Here is a 19,741-nt window from a genome sequence, read left to right as displayed (position 1 = left end):
TTAACCCAGCTGTTTGCTTTGCTTAACGAGAGGTCAGACTCATGTCAAGACTACATTACTACATAACACAGACGACACAGCAATTCCATCAGGTTCCATTTGTAAACTAATTCAGACACGCAACCCTTCCAACCCTCCTAAAGTTGGAAAAATGGTCATAAATATTTCAGGAGAGTTGAAGCAAAAGATTGAGGTGATTAAATCGAAAACAGCCTGAGATCAAAATGGCATGAAGTAAAGAAATGGGAAGGAAGTGCAGAAAGGAGGGGGGGATTTGTTGGAAACTGACCTTCCGCCCCGAGAACAGCATGCAGATCTGGTGCATGGAGCCGCCGTTCTTGGTGAGCTCCTTCTTCAGGGTCTTCGGGGAGGGCAGGGTCCAGCCGCCCTTGTGGGGCGTGGCCGAGTCCAGGCAGTTGATGGCGTTGTCGGAGGTGAAGCAGGCCGGGCGGGGCTCCTGCAGCAGGCTGCCCTCGCTGTGCGTTCGCCTGCGCAGCGAGTTCTGCACGCTCAGCCCGCCCCCGTGCCTCTCGCAGGGCGTGGCCTCCGCCCGGCCGCCGCCCTCCAGGCAGTGCTCGTCGCTGTCCTCCTCCTCTTCCTCCTCCTCCTCCTCGTCATCGTCCTCGTCCTCTTCGTCTTCGTCGGTGGCCTGCGAGAGGGTGTCCGCGCTGAAGGACCGGTCCAGTCGTAGCTCGGGGATGATGAAGGACGAGGATGAGGAAGGGAGGACGGCAGGTTCCCCCTCGTGCTCCTCCCCGCCCTCTTTCTCCTCGCGGGTGTCTCCGTCCCCAGCCCCGGCCTCGTTGCGATCCTCTTCCTCATTGGACGGCGCAGGTGTGGGAGGGGCATGCTCTGGAAGGGGCGTGGGAGGGGCGTTCTCCACGTCTGTCACTGGGGGCTGCGCCTCCTCCTCCAGGGGAGGCGGGTCATCGGGTGGCGGGGTGGCCGCGGCTGGGGCTTCGCAGGGGCTGCTGGGGAAAGGGTCGTCCTCCTCCTGCCCTGCCCCGGGACACCCCGGGCCCTGCGGACCGGTCTCGCCCGGCCCATGTGCCTTGGGTTCCAGCATCTGCCGACACAGAGAGAGAGAGAGAGAGAGAGGCGAGCGTCAGCGTCACAGCAACCATTCCCGAAACTGGCGGAAATCAGAACCGCGGATCTGCCTCGTTGAGATCACCCTCCCCCCCGCGCAATGAAACGAGGACTGCCCCGCTGAGCTGAACCCACCCTCCCTCCTCGGATGACGCTACGGCCAACAAAGCTCCGCCATCCCGCCAGAGGGACTAGGCTCCCCGCCCCGCCCACACTGGAGAACGACGGGCTGAGATTGGCCACAACGCCGGCTCCAGGGGTTACTTATCTTTTATGGCACTCTCTACCATCCAGAGCGGAGCGTTTACACCGCACGGTCCATTTCCGCTGTGCTAAACACAATTCTGCCCCCCCCCTCGACCCCGAGGCAAGGCAACCCGCCAACCCGCCGGAGGAAAGCAGAGCACTCGAGACGGACGACGCAAACGGACCCCGAGGGAGAACTAACAGAACCGATAACAAACCGGCCTTTACCGCCGGCTCCCGGCTCGACAGCGCCGGCGCGGCCCGGCTGTTTTTCTTTTTCCCTACGCAGGTCGCGCGGCGGGCACAGCCCCCGCTTCCTGTTAGCGCAGACGCGAGGCCGCCGCCGCCGCCGCTCTCCGCCTTCCCGTCACCTCGTCCGCTTTCCGGCGCGGTCACCCCCGCGACATCCGCGATGTGGAAAAAAAAAAGGCGGAGGGAAAACATTTGCGCAACGAGTACCCGGCGGCATCGGGGAGCAGCGCTCGCAAACAGGGTCAGGGAGTCACTGTATCGTCCCTTCTCTTTTTCCATTCCATCACACCGGGCAATTCTGTGCGGGCTCCGTAAAGCCATTTACACAGGGCTTCATTAGACCTCAGGCCAGACCATAGAACAAAGGGCTATTTAATAGAGTATCGTTTTGGTTTATATATATATTTGTTAGGCCATTTTTTTAAATGGCCGTGGTTATTTCCCAGCGAACCCTTTTTATTGGATTTCTCCCACTCTTATGTCATTATAATGAAATCCAATGGCAAATGTCCATACAAAAAAAAATGCTTATGAAGATTCTGGAGGGTGGTCGAGGTGGGGGGTGGGGGGGGGGGGGTTGGGTTCTGTGGTCGTTCGGCTAACAATACACAGAAATCAAAAGCGAAATTTTTAAGGCAACCCAGCTATTCCAAAGAAAGTGACAAAAGCAGACAGCCAATGGTAAAACCCGGTTCCAAATTTCGCCGTCTACTCAGGAGCCGCACAAGACGAGGGCCGTTTCTCCTGAGGTGCAGCGCCTAAAAATATCCGCGAGGCTACAAGGCCAGACAGAGATCTGCGCTTTAAGACAGAGCGCTCCAGGTGCGATCTCAGACCTGTTATGACTCACATCGCATAATGTGCGTGGCAGGAAAATCGAGCGCTCTCCTCGTCTCCGCCCTCTCCGTTATTAGATTCGCACCTGCCAGGGCCTGCTAATGGCGGGAGGAGGGCACGCGGAGCTCTGAGGACAGAGGACGGGATGGAGAATAACCTCCCTCAAATAGTGTAAACACACACAGAGAGGCATACACAAACGCACACGCGGACGTAAACACAAACGCGCGCACACACAAACGCGAGCGTGCGCACAAACACGCACAAGCTATTCCCGGACAAATACGAAGACAAATACCAGTCTCCTTTTCAACTGGGGAAGGAGCCATGCTGACAAATATGTTTCCAATGACAACAAAGTTAAAGAAAGAGGATGACACACAGGAAATAATCAGCGTGATTGAAGCTGAGAGGATAATTACGATCTCCCCTGCGGCCCACGTGAAACAGTCCCCGGAACACAACGCCGATTCTGCTCTCACGAGCTCCTAGCACACGACGGGTACACTCTGGCTACGATGGGATCGCTGCCAACGTCCACAATGTGCCAGCCTGGCCCATTTTGTGAAAATGTGGTTTTGACAGGTATAACCCAACGACCATGCTCTAAAATAGATTAAAAGTACAGCCTCACCTCAATACGTGAGGTATGTAGGCCAGTTAGTGTCAGCGTAGCATAACTGTTATGCAGCTGGGCTTGCAAGTTCAAGGTCATGCGTTCAGTTCCTAGGTGGGGTGTGGCTGTGGTACCATTGAGCAAGCTACCAAATCCGTAAAACATCCAGCTGTATAAATGGATTTTATGTAAACATGCGCTGCACAAGTCCTTCTGGGTAAGAGCGACCGCTAAAAGCCTGAATGTAAATGCCTCTCAATGACTGATGGTTAAAGAACTGGGGCTTTCGCTCGTGAGTCTGCAGGACCAAATCAAAGCATTTGTACATTTGATAAACTTGAATTACTTCTCAAAATTCAGCCAACCGCGTGCTTGTACGAGAACAATAATAATCGCACTCCGCACAACCTCAGAGGGCTTCATTAGGAAAAGGGGGAACTCGCCGCAACCCTACCGCCAACGCGCAGCACCAATCCGATGCTACACAGGGGCGCCGCGAAATTTAGAGAAAAAAAAAGTGCGCGGCGTACGCCGCTCCGGATTACAGCGACCGCTGAGCTGAATAAAATATGATGTCATCCTGAAGCTGCGGAAGGGGGGAAAAACAGACTGCGTTGGGATAAACTGGAGGCGCAGACCGCAGGGATCAGAACAGCTGCGCGGCAGGAGCGTCTGGCGCTGGACAGACCCCGCCCTCTCGAAGCCCTGCGACCCCGGGGCGAACAGAACGAGCGCGGGGGGGGGGAGAAAAGGCTCGTCAGCGGGAAGGCGCGGCGTACGGTTCTCCCTAACGGGTGATATCCTCAGGCGGCTCCGACGGCGTCTCCCGGTCTCTGGGTGAGGCGGGACGGCGAGCGGCGCGGGACCGGCGCTCTCCCTGCCGTCCGCCGCGCGGCGAGGCCCGCCGAGGCTTCGCGGAGGCGACGGCGGGGGATCCCGCTTTCGGAAACGGGGCGCCGGGCACCGCCCGCTCCCTCCCGCAGGGTCCCCCCGCCCAGCGGGGGTCACTGAAGCCGTTACGGCCAGCTCCCAGGACAGAGGGCAGCGTGCTGTTCGCTCGCTCAGTAAAGGGCAGCCTAATAAAGAGTCTCGCAGCTGAGCTGGCGTGCCTCCGCCCGGCTGTAATAACAAGCTACAGGTTCCGTTACAATTTACTCTAAAGAGACTGCAGCTGAATAATATTTAATAGTAATTACCATTTAATATGTGTACACACACACACACACACACACACACACATTTAAAAGTCAGTATAGATGCGTGTATGCATGTGTGTTTTCTGCAGAAGTCACATATGCACAAACCCCTTCTGGAGTCATTAACTGGAGGATAGCTGTAGCCTTGGTTGATTTCAGTAGTGAATTTGGCTAAACTTGTAGCACAAACAAAAACGTGTCCTTTTTTAAAGCAAGATCACTACTGAACTAAACCAATCTATTTCTACACAGTCTCCTCCAATGAGCATGCTACTTACTGTGCGTTTTTATTGTGGACAAGAAAATGGCTTGTATACCAGACAGGAAAGACATTTAGCGGAGAAACCCGAGGAGACGGGTCTAAACCCCGCGGGGGCCAGTGCGTTATCTTGATGGGTGTAAACAGGATGAGGGGCCGCTGGGGCTCCGAGCGGGGCTCCCGAGCGGGGCCCCGGAGAGTCCCGCGGAGCGCTGGAATACGGAGGCCGGCTCTGCTCCGACACGTCAGAGGGACGTCTCCGAGGGAGGTACGGCTCGGGGCGGGGGCAGGCCGCGCAAACAACACAGCGCCGCTGCTGACGGAGAAATCCGGAATCCACCGGGGAGGGCGTCACGCGAGGAGCCGCTCCAACAGCCCTGCGCCACCCGGCTCCCAGCTCTCTCTCTATGTCTCTCTCCCTCTCTCGCTCTCTCTCACTCTCTCTGTCTCTCTCACTCTCTCTCACTCTCTCTGTCTCTCTCTGTCTCTCTCCCTCTCTTGCTCTCTCTCACTCTCTCTGTCTCGCTCTCTCTCTATGTCTCTCTCCCTCTCTCGCTCTCTCTCACTCTCTCTGTCTCTCTCCCTCTCTCTCCCTCTCTCCCTCTCTCGCTCTCTCTGTCTCTCTCCCTCTCTCGCTCTCTTTCGCTCTCTCTCACTCTCTCTGTCTCTCTCGCTCTCTGTCTCTCTCCCTCTCTTGCTCGGTCTTTCCCTCTTTCTCTTTCCCTCTCTCTCTCTCTCTCCACTCACTTCAGTTCTGTTCTGCCTTAACCTACATTGTGCCAGAGCGTATGCGACAACGTAACTGAGCCATAACGAACACAATAGGCAAACAGCTGCAGTAATATTGTTAGTCATTTAAAAGCATCTCGAAAAAGCTTTAAAACCTTCTTCAGTCCTCATTTTTTTCCTCTCTAGATGCCTCCATCTCCTCTAATTCTCTCTCTTCATGCAAAATTCCTTCCAGAATACCTGCTCATTTCATGCTTTCCCTCTAAAATTCCTCCCTCATTCCTAACCCACTGTTGAAGCAGCCCCCCCCCCCCCTCTCTCGCACCCCTCTATCTTTTCCTCTCTCCAGATATTGCATGTCTTTCCTTTCAAATATCTTGCTCTCCACCCGTCTGTCTCTGCTGGAATATCTTCCCCTTCTTCACCGCCCCTCCTCACTCGGCTAATCTCATCATCGCTTTGTTACAAACACAGACAGCCGTTCTCAGCCTCTGCTCCTCCCTTCTCCAATCCCTCCATTTCCTCCCTTTTCCAATGACGCACTCCTTCCCCTCCATCGCGCCGCGTCTCCGAGACGAGCGATAACCTACTTACTGATAATTTTGCGAAGGACGGGTTGTCACATGACCTGCCCCGAAGCGAACGAAGCGCAAAGCATAATCTTCAGGCGTCTAAAGACCGAACAGCGAACACCAAAAATGATCAACGTGGATTCTTTTTTCTTTCTTTCTTTGTTCCAGAACAACAATTCAACTGACAACGATCGAAATTACAACCGAAAGACTTGTAGCCAATTTACGAGTGGCCGGACCGCACGGCGTCCCTCCCTCTTATGAACTGCATTGGATTTAAAAAAAAAAGGCATGGGATAGCAAGATAAACCATTACCCTTATCGTCGATTCGTGTTTGTGAGTTCAAAGACGTGCACAAGTGTACCATTTACCGCAAGCGCCGATGGAAGCCTCGGAGATAATCGCATCATGCGACCGGAGAGGATGCGCAAATCACATGCAACTCCCACTGAGCACAATCAGATTAGCCGACCTCCCAGACCCAGCCTCAACGAAAACCAGCAGAGCAGAATGCGAAGGCTGAATATACTGCAATATTATGAGAGGCACAAACTTCCATTAAAGGACTTGATAATGGCTGGTCTTTTTTTTTTTTTTGAGTTGAGTTGAGTTGTTTTGTTTCAGAAACATCAATGCCACTCACCAAATCATTTGCTCAATGAATGTCTGAATGATGGCTTCCACAGTAAAAAAAATAATAATAATAATAATATCAAGAGCAACGTCATGAACTCCAGAATGGGTAGGATTCTTCCTCGTCACCTATGATTCACCACTACAAAGCTAATTATTTTTTATTTTTTGCAGAAAGCCAAGTTCAAAGTTGGTTCATATGAACTGCATACTGACAGTATATGCTAGTTCCAACCATTAGGGAGGTTCACGAAGCCTCACTCTCTCTCTGGTATCAGAAAGCAGCCGCTTAGTCCTTGTCCATCGCCGTGGAAGGTGTTGACCACAGCATAAGTGGCCACTTTTACAGAAGAGATTTAGTGACGCTGGTCTTGACCAATCTTATCCGTTCCTTGGCAACGTTACAAACGGCCTGTTCCAGCGCCAAACCCCACCCACAGCCCCCACCATCCATTATGAACGGTCGGCGGATGTGGGGGCAGGTGGGGATAGCGGGATCCCGCAGTAATTTCATACTTTAATATTCCGTTCATTTCAATCGGGCCAGGTGGGGCAGCCCATTTTCAAAGCTTTTTCAAATTTATACAGATCAGAAAGCAAACGGCACCTGCGGCCTCTGTTATTGGGTTTATGCTGAAACGGTCTGGCCCTTCTCATGTTGAGCCATTGGGAGAAGAACAAAGAGGCTTGTGTTTGCCAATTGGCTGGCTAGTCTAGTGGGACAAGTATTACTTCTTCTTGGTCATTCACTGTCTCTTCCTACAGTATGTTGCAAACACATATTTTTTTTAAAACCTCCTTCAGATATAAAAGCCCCTCTCTGGTAAATACTTGCTTAACAACAAAATTAATAAATTATGTCTCAATATTAAGCTATTCAGCTATAATCAATCACCTTGTCAGGTTTTTAATCCAAGTACAGTAGCAGAATAGCTTTTGACATGTATCACACCTTTCAACACACCGTCGTACCTAAAATTTAAGTTTGAAAAGTACTCCAAGTGCTAGAGATGTCAGCTGAATATGTTCACCAGCCATCTGTCCAGCTAACATGGACAAATTGTTTTTGATGTATTTATACCATAGATATGACAATGATTTCCAGGGCTTTCAAAGCTTTAAAATAAGGGTAGCTCTCTACAGGTGTTGACAGGCATTGACAAAGTAAAAAAATCAGATGGCAAAACAAAAACATCAAGGTTTTTCTTGACAACAGAAATGGAATTAATTATTTATGTAGTTTGATACTAAAGAGAGAAAAAAACAGTTGAATATAGAGTATCAATGTCGGACATAGTTAGCTAGCTCTTGGATTATCAATCTAGGTAGTTAAGAAAATAAATACTATAAAACTAAATGTAGAACAGGTTTAAAAATCAGTCTGTCTACCCATCTGAATTATGAAAGATAATACTAACACATTCAGAAATAATAGTTCTTTTTTGTTTTGTCTGCACTTCAGTAGTGAGTCACTCCAGTGGTGTTCAAGAGTGTATCCAACTTTTTACCACTGCGTCTCTGGAGTTATTATCAGCAGCAGTTTGCCGGCAAGATCACAAGGCTTTTTTAGGGTGCGCAAACATTCCATGATTACATGAACAAAAAAGCCTCAGGGTACAGGATTATGACGACAGAACCCTGATATTTTTAGCCTAAGAGTCATACTTCGCGGCTACATACCACTAAGGAATACGAGCACGGAAAGACGCCACTTGGGCCATGTCTAATTGGATTTTTCCTGTCTGCGTAAGAAGTTCAGAAGTTCTTATTTTCACAGGAATCCACAGAAACATCAGTGTTCATCATCCACATTCCTGACCGTGGCCAGACCCAGCCAATGAGAGGATTACATTATTAGTAACATCCCAAGTAATATTCATTAACATTCATAACATTCATTAAACATGACGCAATTCTGACACATCATACTAATGCCGGAATATCACATCGTCGGGGTGGACAGTGAACTTATTGCTGGGACATGAGTTGGAGGAGGACATTTTAACTGAACAATCCGATTTCAGGCCACTTAATCAACCAACGGGGGTCTTTACGCTCAATGAGATGCTGTCATCCCATTCCTGAGTGGCACTGCTGCATTGGCATGGTCCGGATTTGATACCAGACCATGATGCCCATCCAAGCACCAGGACAATGCCTCACCAGGAAGAGCCACCCAGCAGCCCGTAACATCATTGTTCATTTTAAACAAGCGTTACCGGAAATCAAGTCAAGCAGAAGACCAAAGTTAAGTATAGCAAAACTTAAACAGTAAGTCTGCTTCAACATCTGGACACCATCCTCCAAGATCGAATGTCGTGCAACATAAAGGTGACCACACTGGTGGTTAAAAAGGATGGTTGTGGTTTTATTTGATGAAAGATCAAAACATCAGACGAAGACCCTCGAGTTACCAAGCAGGAACACCTACATTTGAACACCGGTAAGGTTATTACACTTCAATTTCAACATCGGTAATGGGAAGAGAGAGAAAAAAGAAACCTCTTCCCTCATAAGAGTTTTTTTTTTCCTCACTGTTGTCAATCTGCCTGTTCTTCCCCTCTCAAAGGTCACAGGAACAAATTAAGGGGGGGAGGGGCTGTTCTTCAAGCATATCATGACCTCTGTGGGTGAAAGAATACCATCACAAAGGGGCAGATGCACCACTCCTCCTTCCCCCAGTAAAACAGAACCTTTACAGAGACAAGCTGGGCCGTCAGCCTCTTTCAGGAAATGTCAGCAGTATTATCATCAAAACGCAGCCTCTTGAAGGCCTCCTGCCAGAAAATCCATGCTACAATGATAGCACCTCTAAAAATAAAAAAAGTGGCCCTTGTTGAGCTCGCTCAATACAGCTATGTCTGCGCATGCATTAGCTGCACTGTGCTCAAATATTTTTAATGACATTGCAATCTTTTTCCATCACTGTCTGACACACCGTGCGGCTACAGTAGGTGTTCATATTATGCACATTATGAGTTTCCTGAATGGGATAGACTGTTGGGTGGAGTTCAAATCTGAACACAATATTTACTTTTTAGATGACCTGTGAAGCAATATGTCATTTTAAAGGGAAGATTTTTTTTAAATAGGATCAAATCATGCTACCAGGAGAATGCCAGTGACTGTTATGATTGTTACCAATGAACATTTACACATATACAAATCTTAGAGACACAGAGCATCATATCCCTTTTAAAAAACAATCGGTGATGTTACAGTGCAAGTAAAGGGAAGGTCATGAATAACTTTTTACTTGGCTTTGTCAATGCTGACCTATTTCTAATGAGAACACTGTACAGGTACAGGGGCAGTCCTCATAAACGGTTTAACTGAGGAAATAATGAGGGGTCTAAAAGACTTCCTGAATCAGTCAAGGTATCTGATGTACTTCCTGATTCCATTTAGATATGTGCCGTGCTTCCTGAGTCCGCTGAGATTTATGGTAAACTTAAAGTGGAAAATAAATATTTAAATTCACAATCACAAAGATGACCGCAGATGTTTTAGATGATCCCGGCATTAAGCTTTGAATTTAATCTAATTGCAGTGGGCTTAAAAAATTAATACATAATGTACTAGCGGATTGATAAAAACACCAAAAAAAAAAAAACTGCATATGAATAATTGAAGATTGAATCACCCATGTGACTTTTCAAGCTCACTCATCGCATGTAAGTACCCTACAGAGCAGGCTATCCCTTGACTTCTTGGGGGTGCTAACCCAGATGTTTTGGCCCTCCCCCTTCTCTCCGTGCCTATCATACCAGGGGCTCTAAGCATTGAGGGACCGGGTAGCGGGGAGGGGTGGGGTTGTAGAAGTTGTCATTGCAGACTGTCAACGTGGACAGGAGAGGGACCTCGGTGGGTAGGTGGGGGATTGTTTCATTGAAGAAGGAAAAAAAACAGAACACACATACATGACTTGCCAATATTGTTGTCCTCCCTTGGGCCCTATCCAGTGACAGGGCCCCTGAATTTTCTTTCCAGCCCCCCCACCCGTCCACCCCTTATGTTTGGGCCTGCCTTTCAGCCTAATGTCTAACCTGGACCCCAAATACAATGGAAAAAAACACATTTAAATTCTCAGGAAGCAAAGCAAAACATTTTTCCGAAAAAACATACGATGTTATTGCGACAGCCATCTCACGTGGTAGGGTAACCCAGGCTATGACTTTAGCATGAAATCAGTTCATAAAACCTCCTCAGCCAACTGGCCCCAAACCCAACCTAGAGAACAATCCTCCCCATTATCCCCACTCTCCCCAAATAAAGTGGCAAATAAAACAAAAACAAGCCCAATGATTTAATGCCAGACACAAGAAAGTGGTTTGTTCTGGATCCCAGGATGAAAAACACGCAGAACCGAAGCCGGGCGCATGATTTGGGTCGTCCGGGCCAATCCAGCCGAGGTCTGAAATTGCCCGTCCGTGCGATTCATTACATTACATTACATTACATTCATTTAGCAGACGCTTTTATCCAAAGCGACGTACAAAAGTGCATTTTCATGATCGTAGACAACTGCTGAACACGGGTTCAGTAAGGTACAATTACTTATTTTGTAAAGCTATTTCTAGCCGAGAACAAAGAACACTATCCTGGTCTAACATCTGCAAAGCCAAACTAGGCAGAAGAATAAGCTAGAGTATTAGGACAAATACAATTTACCAAGAAGTGCAGGGATGGGGCAACATGTAACAAGTGACAGGATTCCGTCGGCAGCGGTGCTTACACAAGCGCTAGGAGCGCTGAGCTGAAAATAGCTCCCCTGATGGACGGGACGAGGGGCCTCTCGTTCCCGCCGCCGTGCATGCGCTTCATCCCGCCGCCCGGCACTCGCGTCCCCGCTTAAACGCCGCGAGCCGCCGCGGCGGTTGGGGAATCGTTCGGTGCGGGTGCCGAGTTCAAAATGGAATATCTGGAAAGGTCGGTCATACCAACTCATGGTGATGAAAGACCGGATGCCGGAAGGCGATGACTGTGCACATCCGCCACGCAGGAGCGCACTCCATGAGTGGCTTTCGTGCTAAGAGCTCGTTATTCGCCCCACATTTATAAAAATGATGTAAAACCGCACTGCGTTTTTTGACAATGAAAGAGTGTTTTTTTTTCTCTCCACACCCCCTGCTCTCTGGTTATGAGATTCCCCACAGTGCCACAAAACAACACCACACCCCCAACAACTGTCCATGACGCGCTGGTGGCCATTAATGTTCCAAAACACCACCTTCTTATTCACTCCCCTGAGCGATGTGCCCTCCTTCAAACACACTGGGGTGGAAATATTTCCCTTATTTGTTTCTCCTCCCTCAAACAGATTGAGACAAATAGTCGTTTTCTGCTTCTTTTAACAGTGCTAAGCACGCAATCATAGCCTCGCCAGATCATCTTGTGAAATCTCGATCAGCTTCTTCAAGCTGGTCACCCTGGATACAGATACAGTCAGCGAAAGCCATGGTGGCCATACGTTGCCACTATGTGTTCTAAACTGGGATAGAGGGATGAAAGAGAGAGAGAAGCTCTAGGCTCTGAAGCTCACATAACACCCCTGCCCCCACACATGAACACTTGTGCACACACACACACACACACACACACACCTCGTCAAGATGGAAATGAGTGAGAACCATGTGACAATGAAGATTCGATAGATCCAATTACAAACAAGCTAATGCTGAAAACAGTGTGTCCAGGGCCCTGATTCACAAAGCAGGATTACTGAGTTAGCCGGATAACAGCACCAAGTAAAACCTGGAACCCTTCCAAATCTGGAACACGGACGGAAGTAAAAAGACCTGTTCCGGGTTTAACTCAGCGCTGCCATCCAGCTAACTCAGTAATCCGGCTTCATCTGGTATTCTTCTGCGCCAGGTTGCACAGCTGTGCTCTGTTTAGTTTAGCATCCCAGTATTCCAACTGTCCCATCCTTACAACAGGAGACTAAAAATCACATCACCACCAACCACAGAGAATCCACAACTACCCATAAAACTAAGCACACACAGAATTAGATTTACCTGATTAAAGGACAATTCCACAGATTCAGTGACAGCATTACGGCAGCTGTTCGAGCCATGATTGTACCTTGTGCACAAATTTTCCATCTCCACATTGGTAAATGAAGGGGGGGAGTGGAATGGCAAAAAGGAAATTGCAAGGAAAGAAAACAAGGAAACAAACGTAAACAAAACGAGTGCCAGGCTGAGTGGGCTGTTGGCGGATACAGGAAAGGCGGCCCGCGCAAAACTAAAATCAATGCCGAATCGCATTACGAGGTGCACTCGCGCAGGGCTCGATGTTGTGAGTTTAATAAAGCCTCAGGCGTTTTCAAAAAACTGTGAATCTGAGTGTGCCGAGATGCTGACTCATAGAACTTCAATGGCCCAGTAATGAAAATAAAAAGAAAACTTGAGGGTTCTCGTTAGAAATGAAAGTATTTCCTTTCCTGGACAAAGAACGCCTGAGAATTGCCCGTTGATCTGCTGTGATGGACCTAAAGAGGCTCTCTCCCATCCACACACGTTTATACATGATGTATAAGTCTCATGAACATTTTATGGCTAACAGTATAGCTATACAGACAGGCCTGACACAAGTTAGCAGTCTGATGTGATATTTATGCATTTAAAATTCTGTTATCTCTATCCTTTTCCACAGGGTGCCCACATTCAGGAGCCCCCAGTATCCCTTTTCTCTGACATTGCTTGAAGCTATTGTTGCTTTATTGTAGCCAGATTACAAGTAAAATAAAAATTAAAAAAAATTTTAAATCTAAAATACTGCCAATATCTTTACCTGAACTACTTCACGTCACATGGTTTGATGGCAACAGAGAATAGTATTTATTTAATTTTGCCAGCAAGTATAATTAGGGGTGAATGTGCTGACAGTGGAAGTCACCAAGAACCAAAAAAGGAGGAGGAATGATAAATGGAAGGAATCGAATTACAGGTAAAATTCTGAAACCCATGGCACTTTCTATTTTGGGCATCAAGACAGCATCTGCAACAAGATAATAAGAGAATCGTTCATCTTACAAATGGCCGAGTGTTGAAAGAGCACACATGCGTCTTATGATGTAGCTGGAGTCTTATGACAACAGCACACTGCCATTTCTCTGCAGCAGCATGTCGCTATGAACTTCTCACTCATTTGAAATTTTTAGGACAAAACATTGAGAGGGCACGATGAATATGCGTAGCTATAAAATAAATTTCAGCAACATGCAGTATTTTTTTAACTCTTTCTATCAGGGATACAAATAACCAACTGCCTATAGCTGAAAGTTATTTCTTGTGATTTTTAGCAGTTTTAAAAAGCAGCTCTTTACATTTTGTTGTCAGTTAGTCTTTACACAATACGTTATATTTCAGAAGGGAACAAGAGTAGCACAGAAATAATAATAATAATAATAATAATAATAATAACAACAATAATAATAATAATAACAACAATTATAACAACAACAACAGAAACGTATCCGATACTGCTACAATATAGCTACAGCTGTATATACTATATAAGCAAGTAGGTTTTTTTGTTTGTGTCACTGAAAACAGTTAAGCAATAAAGCCAAATAAGAAACGACCAAATAACACTTTATATCTGGTCAAGTGCACAGCACTTGGATCCTTTCTTGTATTACATAAAGAGCATTGGAGCATTTGATTTCATTCATGATTTCAACACAAAAGCTATATACAGGACAGAGATGTACAGTGAGAGACAGTGAGAAAGAATAAAATAATTCAAAGGAAATGTCAGGGTATAAGGGGGAATCATTCTGTATTTACAGTATTAACTACTTGTACTTACTCTTCCGTTCTGTTGTTTAGTCATAAAATGCTTTTCATTTCATTACCATACCAGTAAGACTGGTTATAACAGAGAATTAGAGCACAGATTACTGTAGCTACAGCAATTTACCATAAAAAGGGCTAAAATAATTGCTATGCATTCGCATTTTTACAGTGCAGCCGACTGCTTCGTTCTTAACCACATAGACCCTCCCCCCCCCCATCCCCACAAAATAAACAGGTTTTAAATGTGCATCATATTGAAAAGAATTATACATGCATTTAACGCAATGAACAATAATTAAACATATGGGGGGGGGTTAATGTGATTGGAGAAGGGCTTGTGTACTCCGTATTCTCCTGAGAAAGGGGAAGATTCATCTCGCCGAAGCTCGTTCATTATTCAGGAGCATCTGCTCAATTCTCTACGGATATTATTCTGAAATCGGCTGGAGCTCGTGGGACCCATACTGCGATATAAATCCCCTGACAAAGTGACAAAGGAGAGAGGAAGAGAGACAGATAAAGGTGATCAGAGAGACGGACCTGAGAGGAGAGATAATTTTCGTTCTTAAATTATGGCTGCTTTATAACATGAGAAAATAGAGATTTATTCCTCTCAAAGGAGGAGACATTCTGAAATAACAGTCACAGATTATCTAATATAACCAGATGATCAGCTTCAGTCATGTCCTCTAATTCCTCACTCTAAGAGGCACTGGTTGGTAAAATGATCTTATGGTGTTATATTACAGTTTACATTCATTAAGAGGTGTGTACCCAATGATAGAACATCAATTGCCAAGCTAATGTCTTTAGGCACACCCCAATGATGTCCCTAATTGGACCATTTCAGCTTCAACAGACAAAGAGTTTCAGATGCAAGGAACACTGAGCCGTCCATCTGTTTATGCAAGACAATCTGTGCTGTCGTCACTCCAAGATGTCGTCATCAAGCTGCCCCAATCTTCAACTTTTTCCAGAAAGGCTGATGAAGTCTAAATATCAATTTTCAGTTTCCCAAATGACTCCATTTGAAGTCCTCCCCTTATGTATTTTGCAATCAGGGCTTCAAATTAGCATTTTGACTCATTAGCCAATGTGCTAGTTGTGTTACCTGCTACTCAGAACATTCACTAGGCAAACCCATTGCTGTCCATCAATAGAGAATTTATATTAAACAGCAAATTATGCTTTTAAACTGTAAATCTACTGTTACTATTGCAACTGCAAATCCAGAGTATGAAATCTGCTGCTAACCTGTATAGCACCAGCTGGATGGAACACAATTATAGCCCAGAAGAAGAGACAACATAACGGTAATCAAATAATCAATCAGGAACATCGGCCAATCACCTGCTTGGAAAATTCCACAGGAAAATGTGGCGAAGGCTGCTCTTTGTAAAATAACATTAAACAGGAGCCCCAGGGCTCCATTACAAGTTCATCAAAACTTTTGTTCCTTAATTAGAGCATTAATCACTACACAGAGACTAATTTCCCTGCCACCTGGTATCATCTACATCTGCCCCCTACCCAGATCCATCAGCTGGAGACCACGGGAAAAACCAAGCTGAAATTATTCACCAGCCAAAGTAAGGCTTCAGAGACAACTGTCCGTGCCGTGCCGAACCTATACCAAAGGGTAGAGTGCAAGAGCAGTCAACTTCGACTCAGACAAAAACTAGCTTGGGAAGATTTCAGGAAAATAGGGCAGTGATACTAAATATCACGCAAATAAATATTCAGACACAGACCAGGACAGAACGGAGACAAAGCAGGCATTCCATCGACGTGTTCGGTGTAAGAGAGAGACAGAACACTACTTATTTAACAGTTTTTTTTCCTACTCTGCTCCCTTCAGGTCACTTTTCTGTCTGACACAAATACCTGCTCCACAGCATAGAGGATGTTTGGGGGGGGGGAGGAGTGGTCAAATATATCACACACAGCTTAACTAACCTGTAGAGCTTGATGACTTTGATATTCACTCCTCAGACGCGAACACAGACGATGAGAACAGCGATGAGACAATGCAGAAGGAGGGCGGGGGGAGGGGGGTTATTGATCTGTGGTTGTAGAGTGTTGGAGAAGGAGGCAGGCGCAGGAAAGGAAAGATATGAGCTGATTGATTGAGTACACGGCCACCTTGTCTAATGATTCTCTGACTCAACACAGCAATTATCTACACTGATGCTAATGCAAACAGTGTGTCTCAAAAGTGGTCTCTCTGCTGATAAACCTAAAGCTGTGACTCAGCAGCACAGAAGATTAATATGATCACTGCTCTGCCCACTCCCTACCACACACATACTGTTTTATTTTGTCCATCTGAGATGTTTACACCCACACACACACACACAGAGACGTTGCTCACTAGCGCCAGTGCGGTTGGCTCCAGTAAAGGTGTGTAACAATACAGTCATAATACAAAGTCAACATTTTTTCCCCACAAGAAAATGTAGTCAGGTAAACAGGTGTTTTTCCTCATATAATGTGTCCCCCCCCCCCCCCCATGTGCCCATTTGTTGTTACTGTGTTATTTGGACAATATTTTAATATTTCTGAGACAATTTGCATCACTGCCGAATCACTATCTCAAAGCTTAGTGGAGGACTCGGCCGGACTTTATGCCCATATATGGGTCCCCCCTTTTCCGGATTTTGTACAACATGGTGTAGTCTGAAAACTGCACTTCTGCAGTTTCAAAGCACTTTTCACCAAGCCCATGGGAAGTCAATGGGTGACATCACAGTGACTCTGGTCCATATTTGTTCCTACAGTCTATGATTTAAACTCAAAAGCTTAAGTACATCATAATATATGTGATCTGACAGCCTAGTTAATGCATGTAAACTGTTTTGCAAGGATCTAAAGAATTGTTTCCAAACCACTTAATTTTAAAAAATCTAATGGTTCATCTGAAAGAAATCATCTTAATTGGTTTACATAACGCCTCCAGAACACTTAAATTCGCAATGTCTTGCTACAAATATGACATTTACACAGCCAGGGCAAACATATGATCTGGAATACTTATATCAACTTAATTAACACTGTGTAATATCATTATAAATCATTCACTAGCATGCGGACAGTAATTTCGTTTAGGGGCCTGATGCTATGTCAAATGACACCATGCATTATATCATATATGAGAACAGCATTTTACATAACGAGTTAGGTCATCCTTCAAAAAGGATTGCATGTGCTGAGAAGTCATTTGTGAAGATGCTCATAACATATTACTGAGGACATTATTCACGCTCCATAACAGGCTCAGGACAAAACAACACCACGTTAAGTGTGAGCAAATACATCAAAGTTAACAAACACTTAATAAAAATGCCCAATCAGTCATCACTGCACAGTACAGTGCTGTAATGCATTGCTAGCTGGTCTTGCAGCTTACATCATTCTAGGCCCATACTAATGCATCTTGTATTGTCAAGTATGACATTGGAGCTGTGTCGGTAAGTTTTCCATAATGCAGCATGTGCATTGTAAAACACGCTAAAGTGCATATCACAAAGCAGAGCTACATTTCATTGTACAGAAATAAGCAAATAACCACTGCAAGGTCCACTGCCATAATGTAAGTATCATGTTTTAAGTACATTTTCAATCTGTTCTACATGTTTTATTGCCAAAAAAGGAACGCCATTTAACATATAGCTATAAGTGTTAGAGAACACCTAATATTTTATTAAAATGCTCCTGGCATTGCTAGAAATCAATAAACAAATTAAAATCATACAAACTTAGTGTACATAAACTGATTAAACCCTATGTGACATATCAAATTCTTTCATAAGTGTGTTTGAGATACAGAGAAGAAGGTAGTGAAATCAAACTGCCATAGGTGTGGGTTCTTTAGACAGCGTTAAATAACTGACACTAGGAGATGCTGCCTCTCTCAGCATGACAGCTGAGACCTCATGTTAAAGGAACAAATTCCATCCCAAAGAAATAAAGGTCCATGTCCTTCATCCGCCACGCTAACAGCTTTGACAAAATGCGCGAGGCCAAACCCAAGAGCCCGGAAGACCCACAGGGCGCACAGCTCAATCTAAACACTGACGCACGAAGCGCACCTATCAAAGCTATGACAACACGGGTCTTACTGGGGACCTGTAGAGTTCAAATGTGGATAAACAGAAATACTGCTCTTACATCTAGTTGCAAATGACAGCAAATCAAAATATCTGTACAAAACTGCAAAGAAAAGTGGATATAAACTTCACAGTTAAGTGCACTGGCTCAGACAACAGCAGGCAAAGGAAGAGTAAAGGGTAAAAAGCGAGCACACAGAAGGATACGCGGTGGAGAGAGGGGCCGAGGTGAATCGCTGATACTAAAATAAACCCCCGACTGACACGGTGTGGCGGAGTTCTTTTTCTCTACATCCTCCTCCTCTCCTCTATTCACTCCAAAACAAACCACTCCCTGGCCTTACCAGTGATACCACACACACACACACACACACACACGTGTGCACACAAACTCACACACAAACAATAATAAATGCACACTAATACCGCACCCACACACACAAACACAGGCACGCACATGGATTAATCCATAATATTCTGGATGAAAGAATCATTAAGTTTACATTCCCTGGTTGTCTTCCAGGATGTAAACCTGTCACTTGTTAACTGCCATGTTAAAGCGGACTAAAGCAGAATTAAAGAACTTCACCTGCACGGAGATCCAGCTCACAGCCCACACAGACCACAGTCTTCCTCCTTCACATCCCAGCGAGTGCCAGTTAAAGCCTTCTGAGCCGCTCTCTCGATCTGCTGCTCAGTCACGTGTGCGTGTGTGTGTGTGTGTGTGTGTGGCGCGCGTGTGTGTGTGCACGCACATCGCAGTCGTAGCTAAAGTCGAGTTGAGACAGAACCTCAAAGCACTGTGAGGGGATACTCCCATCAAAGACAGGAGACAGAAACACAAACACACATACACGAGGGACAGGAGACACACAAACCTCAACTGACAGGGAGAGGGAGAGGGAATAGAGATAGAAAGCAGAGAGAGGAGAGAGCAGAAAGAGCAGAGAGAGAGCGAGAGAGAGGGAGAGAGCAGAGAGCTTGCTCCATTAGAGCCATCTCCTACCACCCAGACACCAAATAGATTGTCATTAAGGAGCTCTGTGCAGTTCCAAAGTCCCAGAGGACACACAATCATTATCATTCCTCACTGTTCCCCATCAACAAATGCATCTTTCCCCTGTTTACACACACACACACACACACACACACACACACACGCACGCACACACGCACGCACGCACACACGCACGCGCGCACACACACACACACACACACGCACACGCACACGCAAGGCCTTACTATAAACTCCAATCTGGTTATCAGGATATCAGGTTTTTTGCTGAGATGCAGAAATACACCCCATCACAGGGCTTTGAAATACAACACAAACACACGTACGCCCAACTGCACATGCACACGGATGCGCGTGTAAACACGCGCTCTCTCATCCGCAGTCA

The 19,741-nt window shown here is 46.2% G+C and overlaps 1 protein-coding gene across 4 annotated transcripts in view; it reads right to left on the bottom strand.

Moving 5' to 3' along the window:
* The window catches only part of LOC135265185 (regulator of G-protein signaling 3-like), a 126,642-nt gene that overhangs the window by 33,545 nt on the left and 73,356 nt on the right, over positions 1–19,741 (bottom strand). For 3 of the 4 annotated variants that reach the window (XM_064354568.1, XM_064354569.1, XM_064354570.1), the window contains one exon: positions 290–1,066. In XM_064354568.1, coding sequence (XP_064210638.1) covers positions 290–1,066 — 777 coding nt within the window. Of the gene's footprint in view, positions 1–289; positions 1,067–18,930; positions 19,048–19,741 lie in introns of those variants that run through there. The other variant, XM_064354571.1, reaches the window with a different exon arrangement.

The sequence above is a fragment of the Anguilla rostrata genome, chromosome 10 (assembly GCF_018555375.3).
Source record: "Anguilla rostrata isolate EN2019 chromosome 10, ASM1855537v3, whole genome shotgun sequence".
Lineage (NCBI taxonomy): Eukaryota > Metazoa > Chordata > Actinopteri > Anguilliformes > Anguillidae > Anguilla > Anguilla rostrata.
Note: the sequence above shows the minus strand (reverse complement) of the source record. Positions and strands in the feature narration are given on the sequence as shown.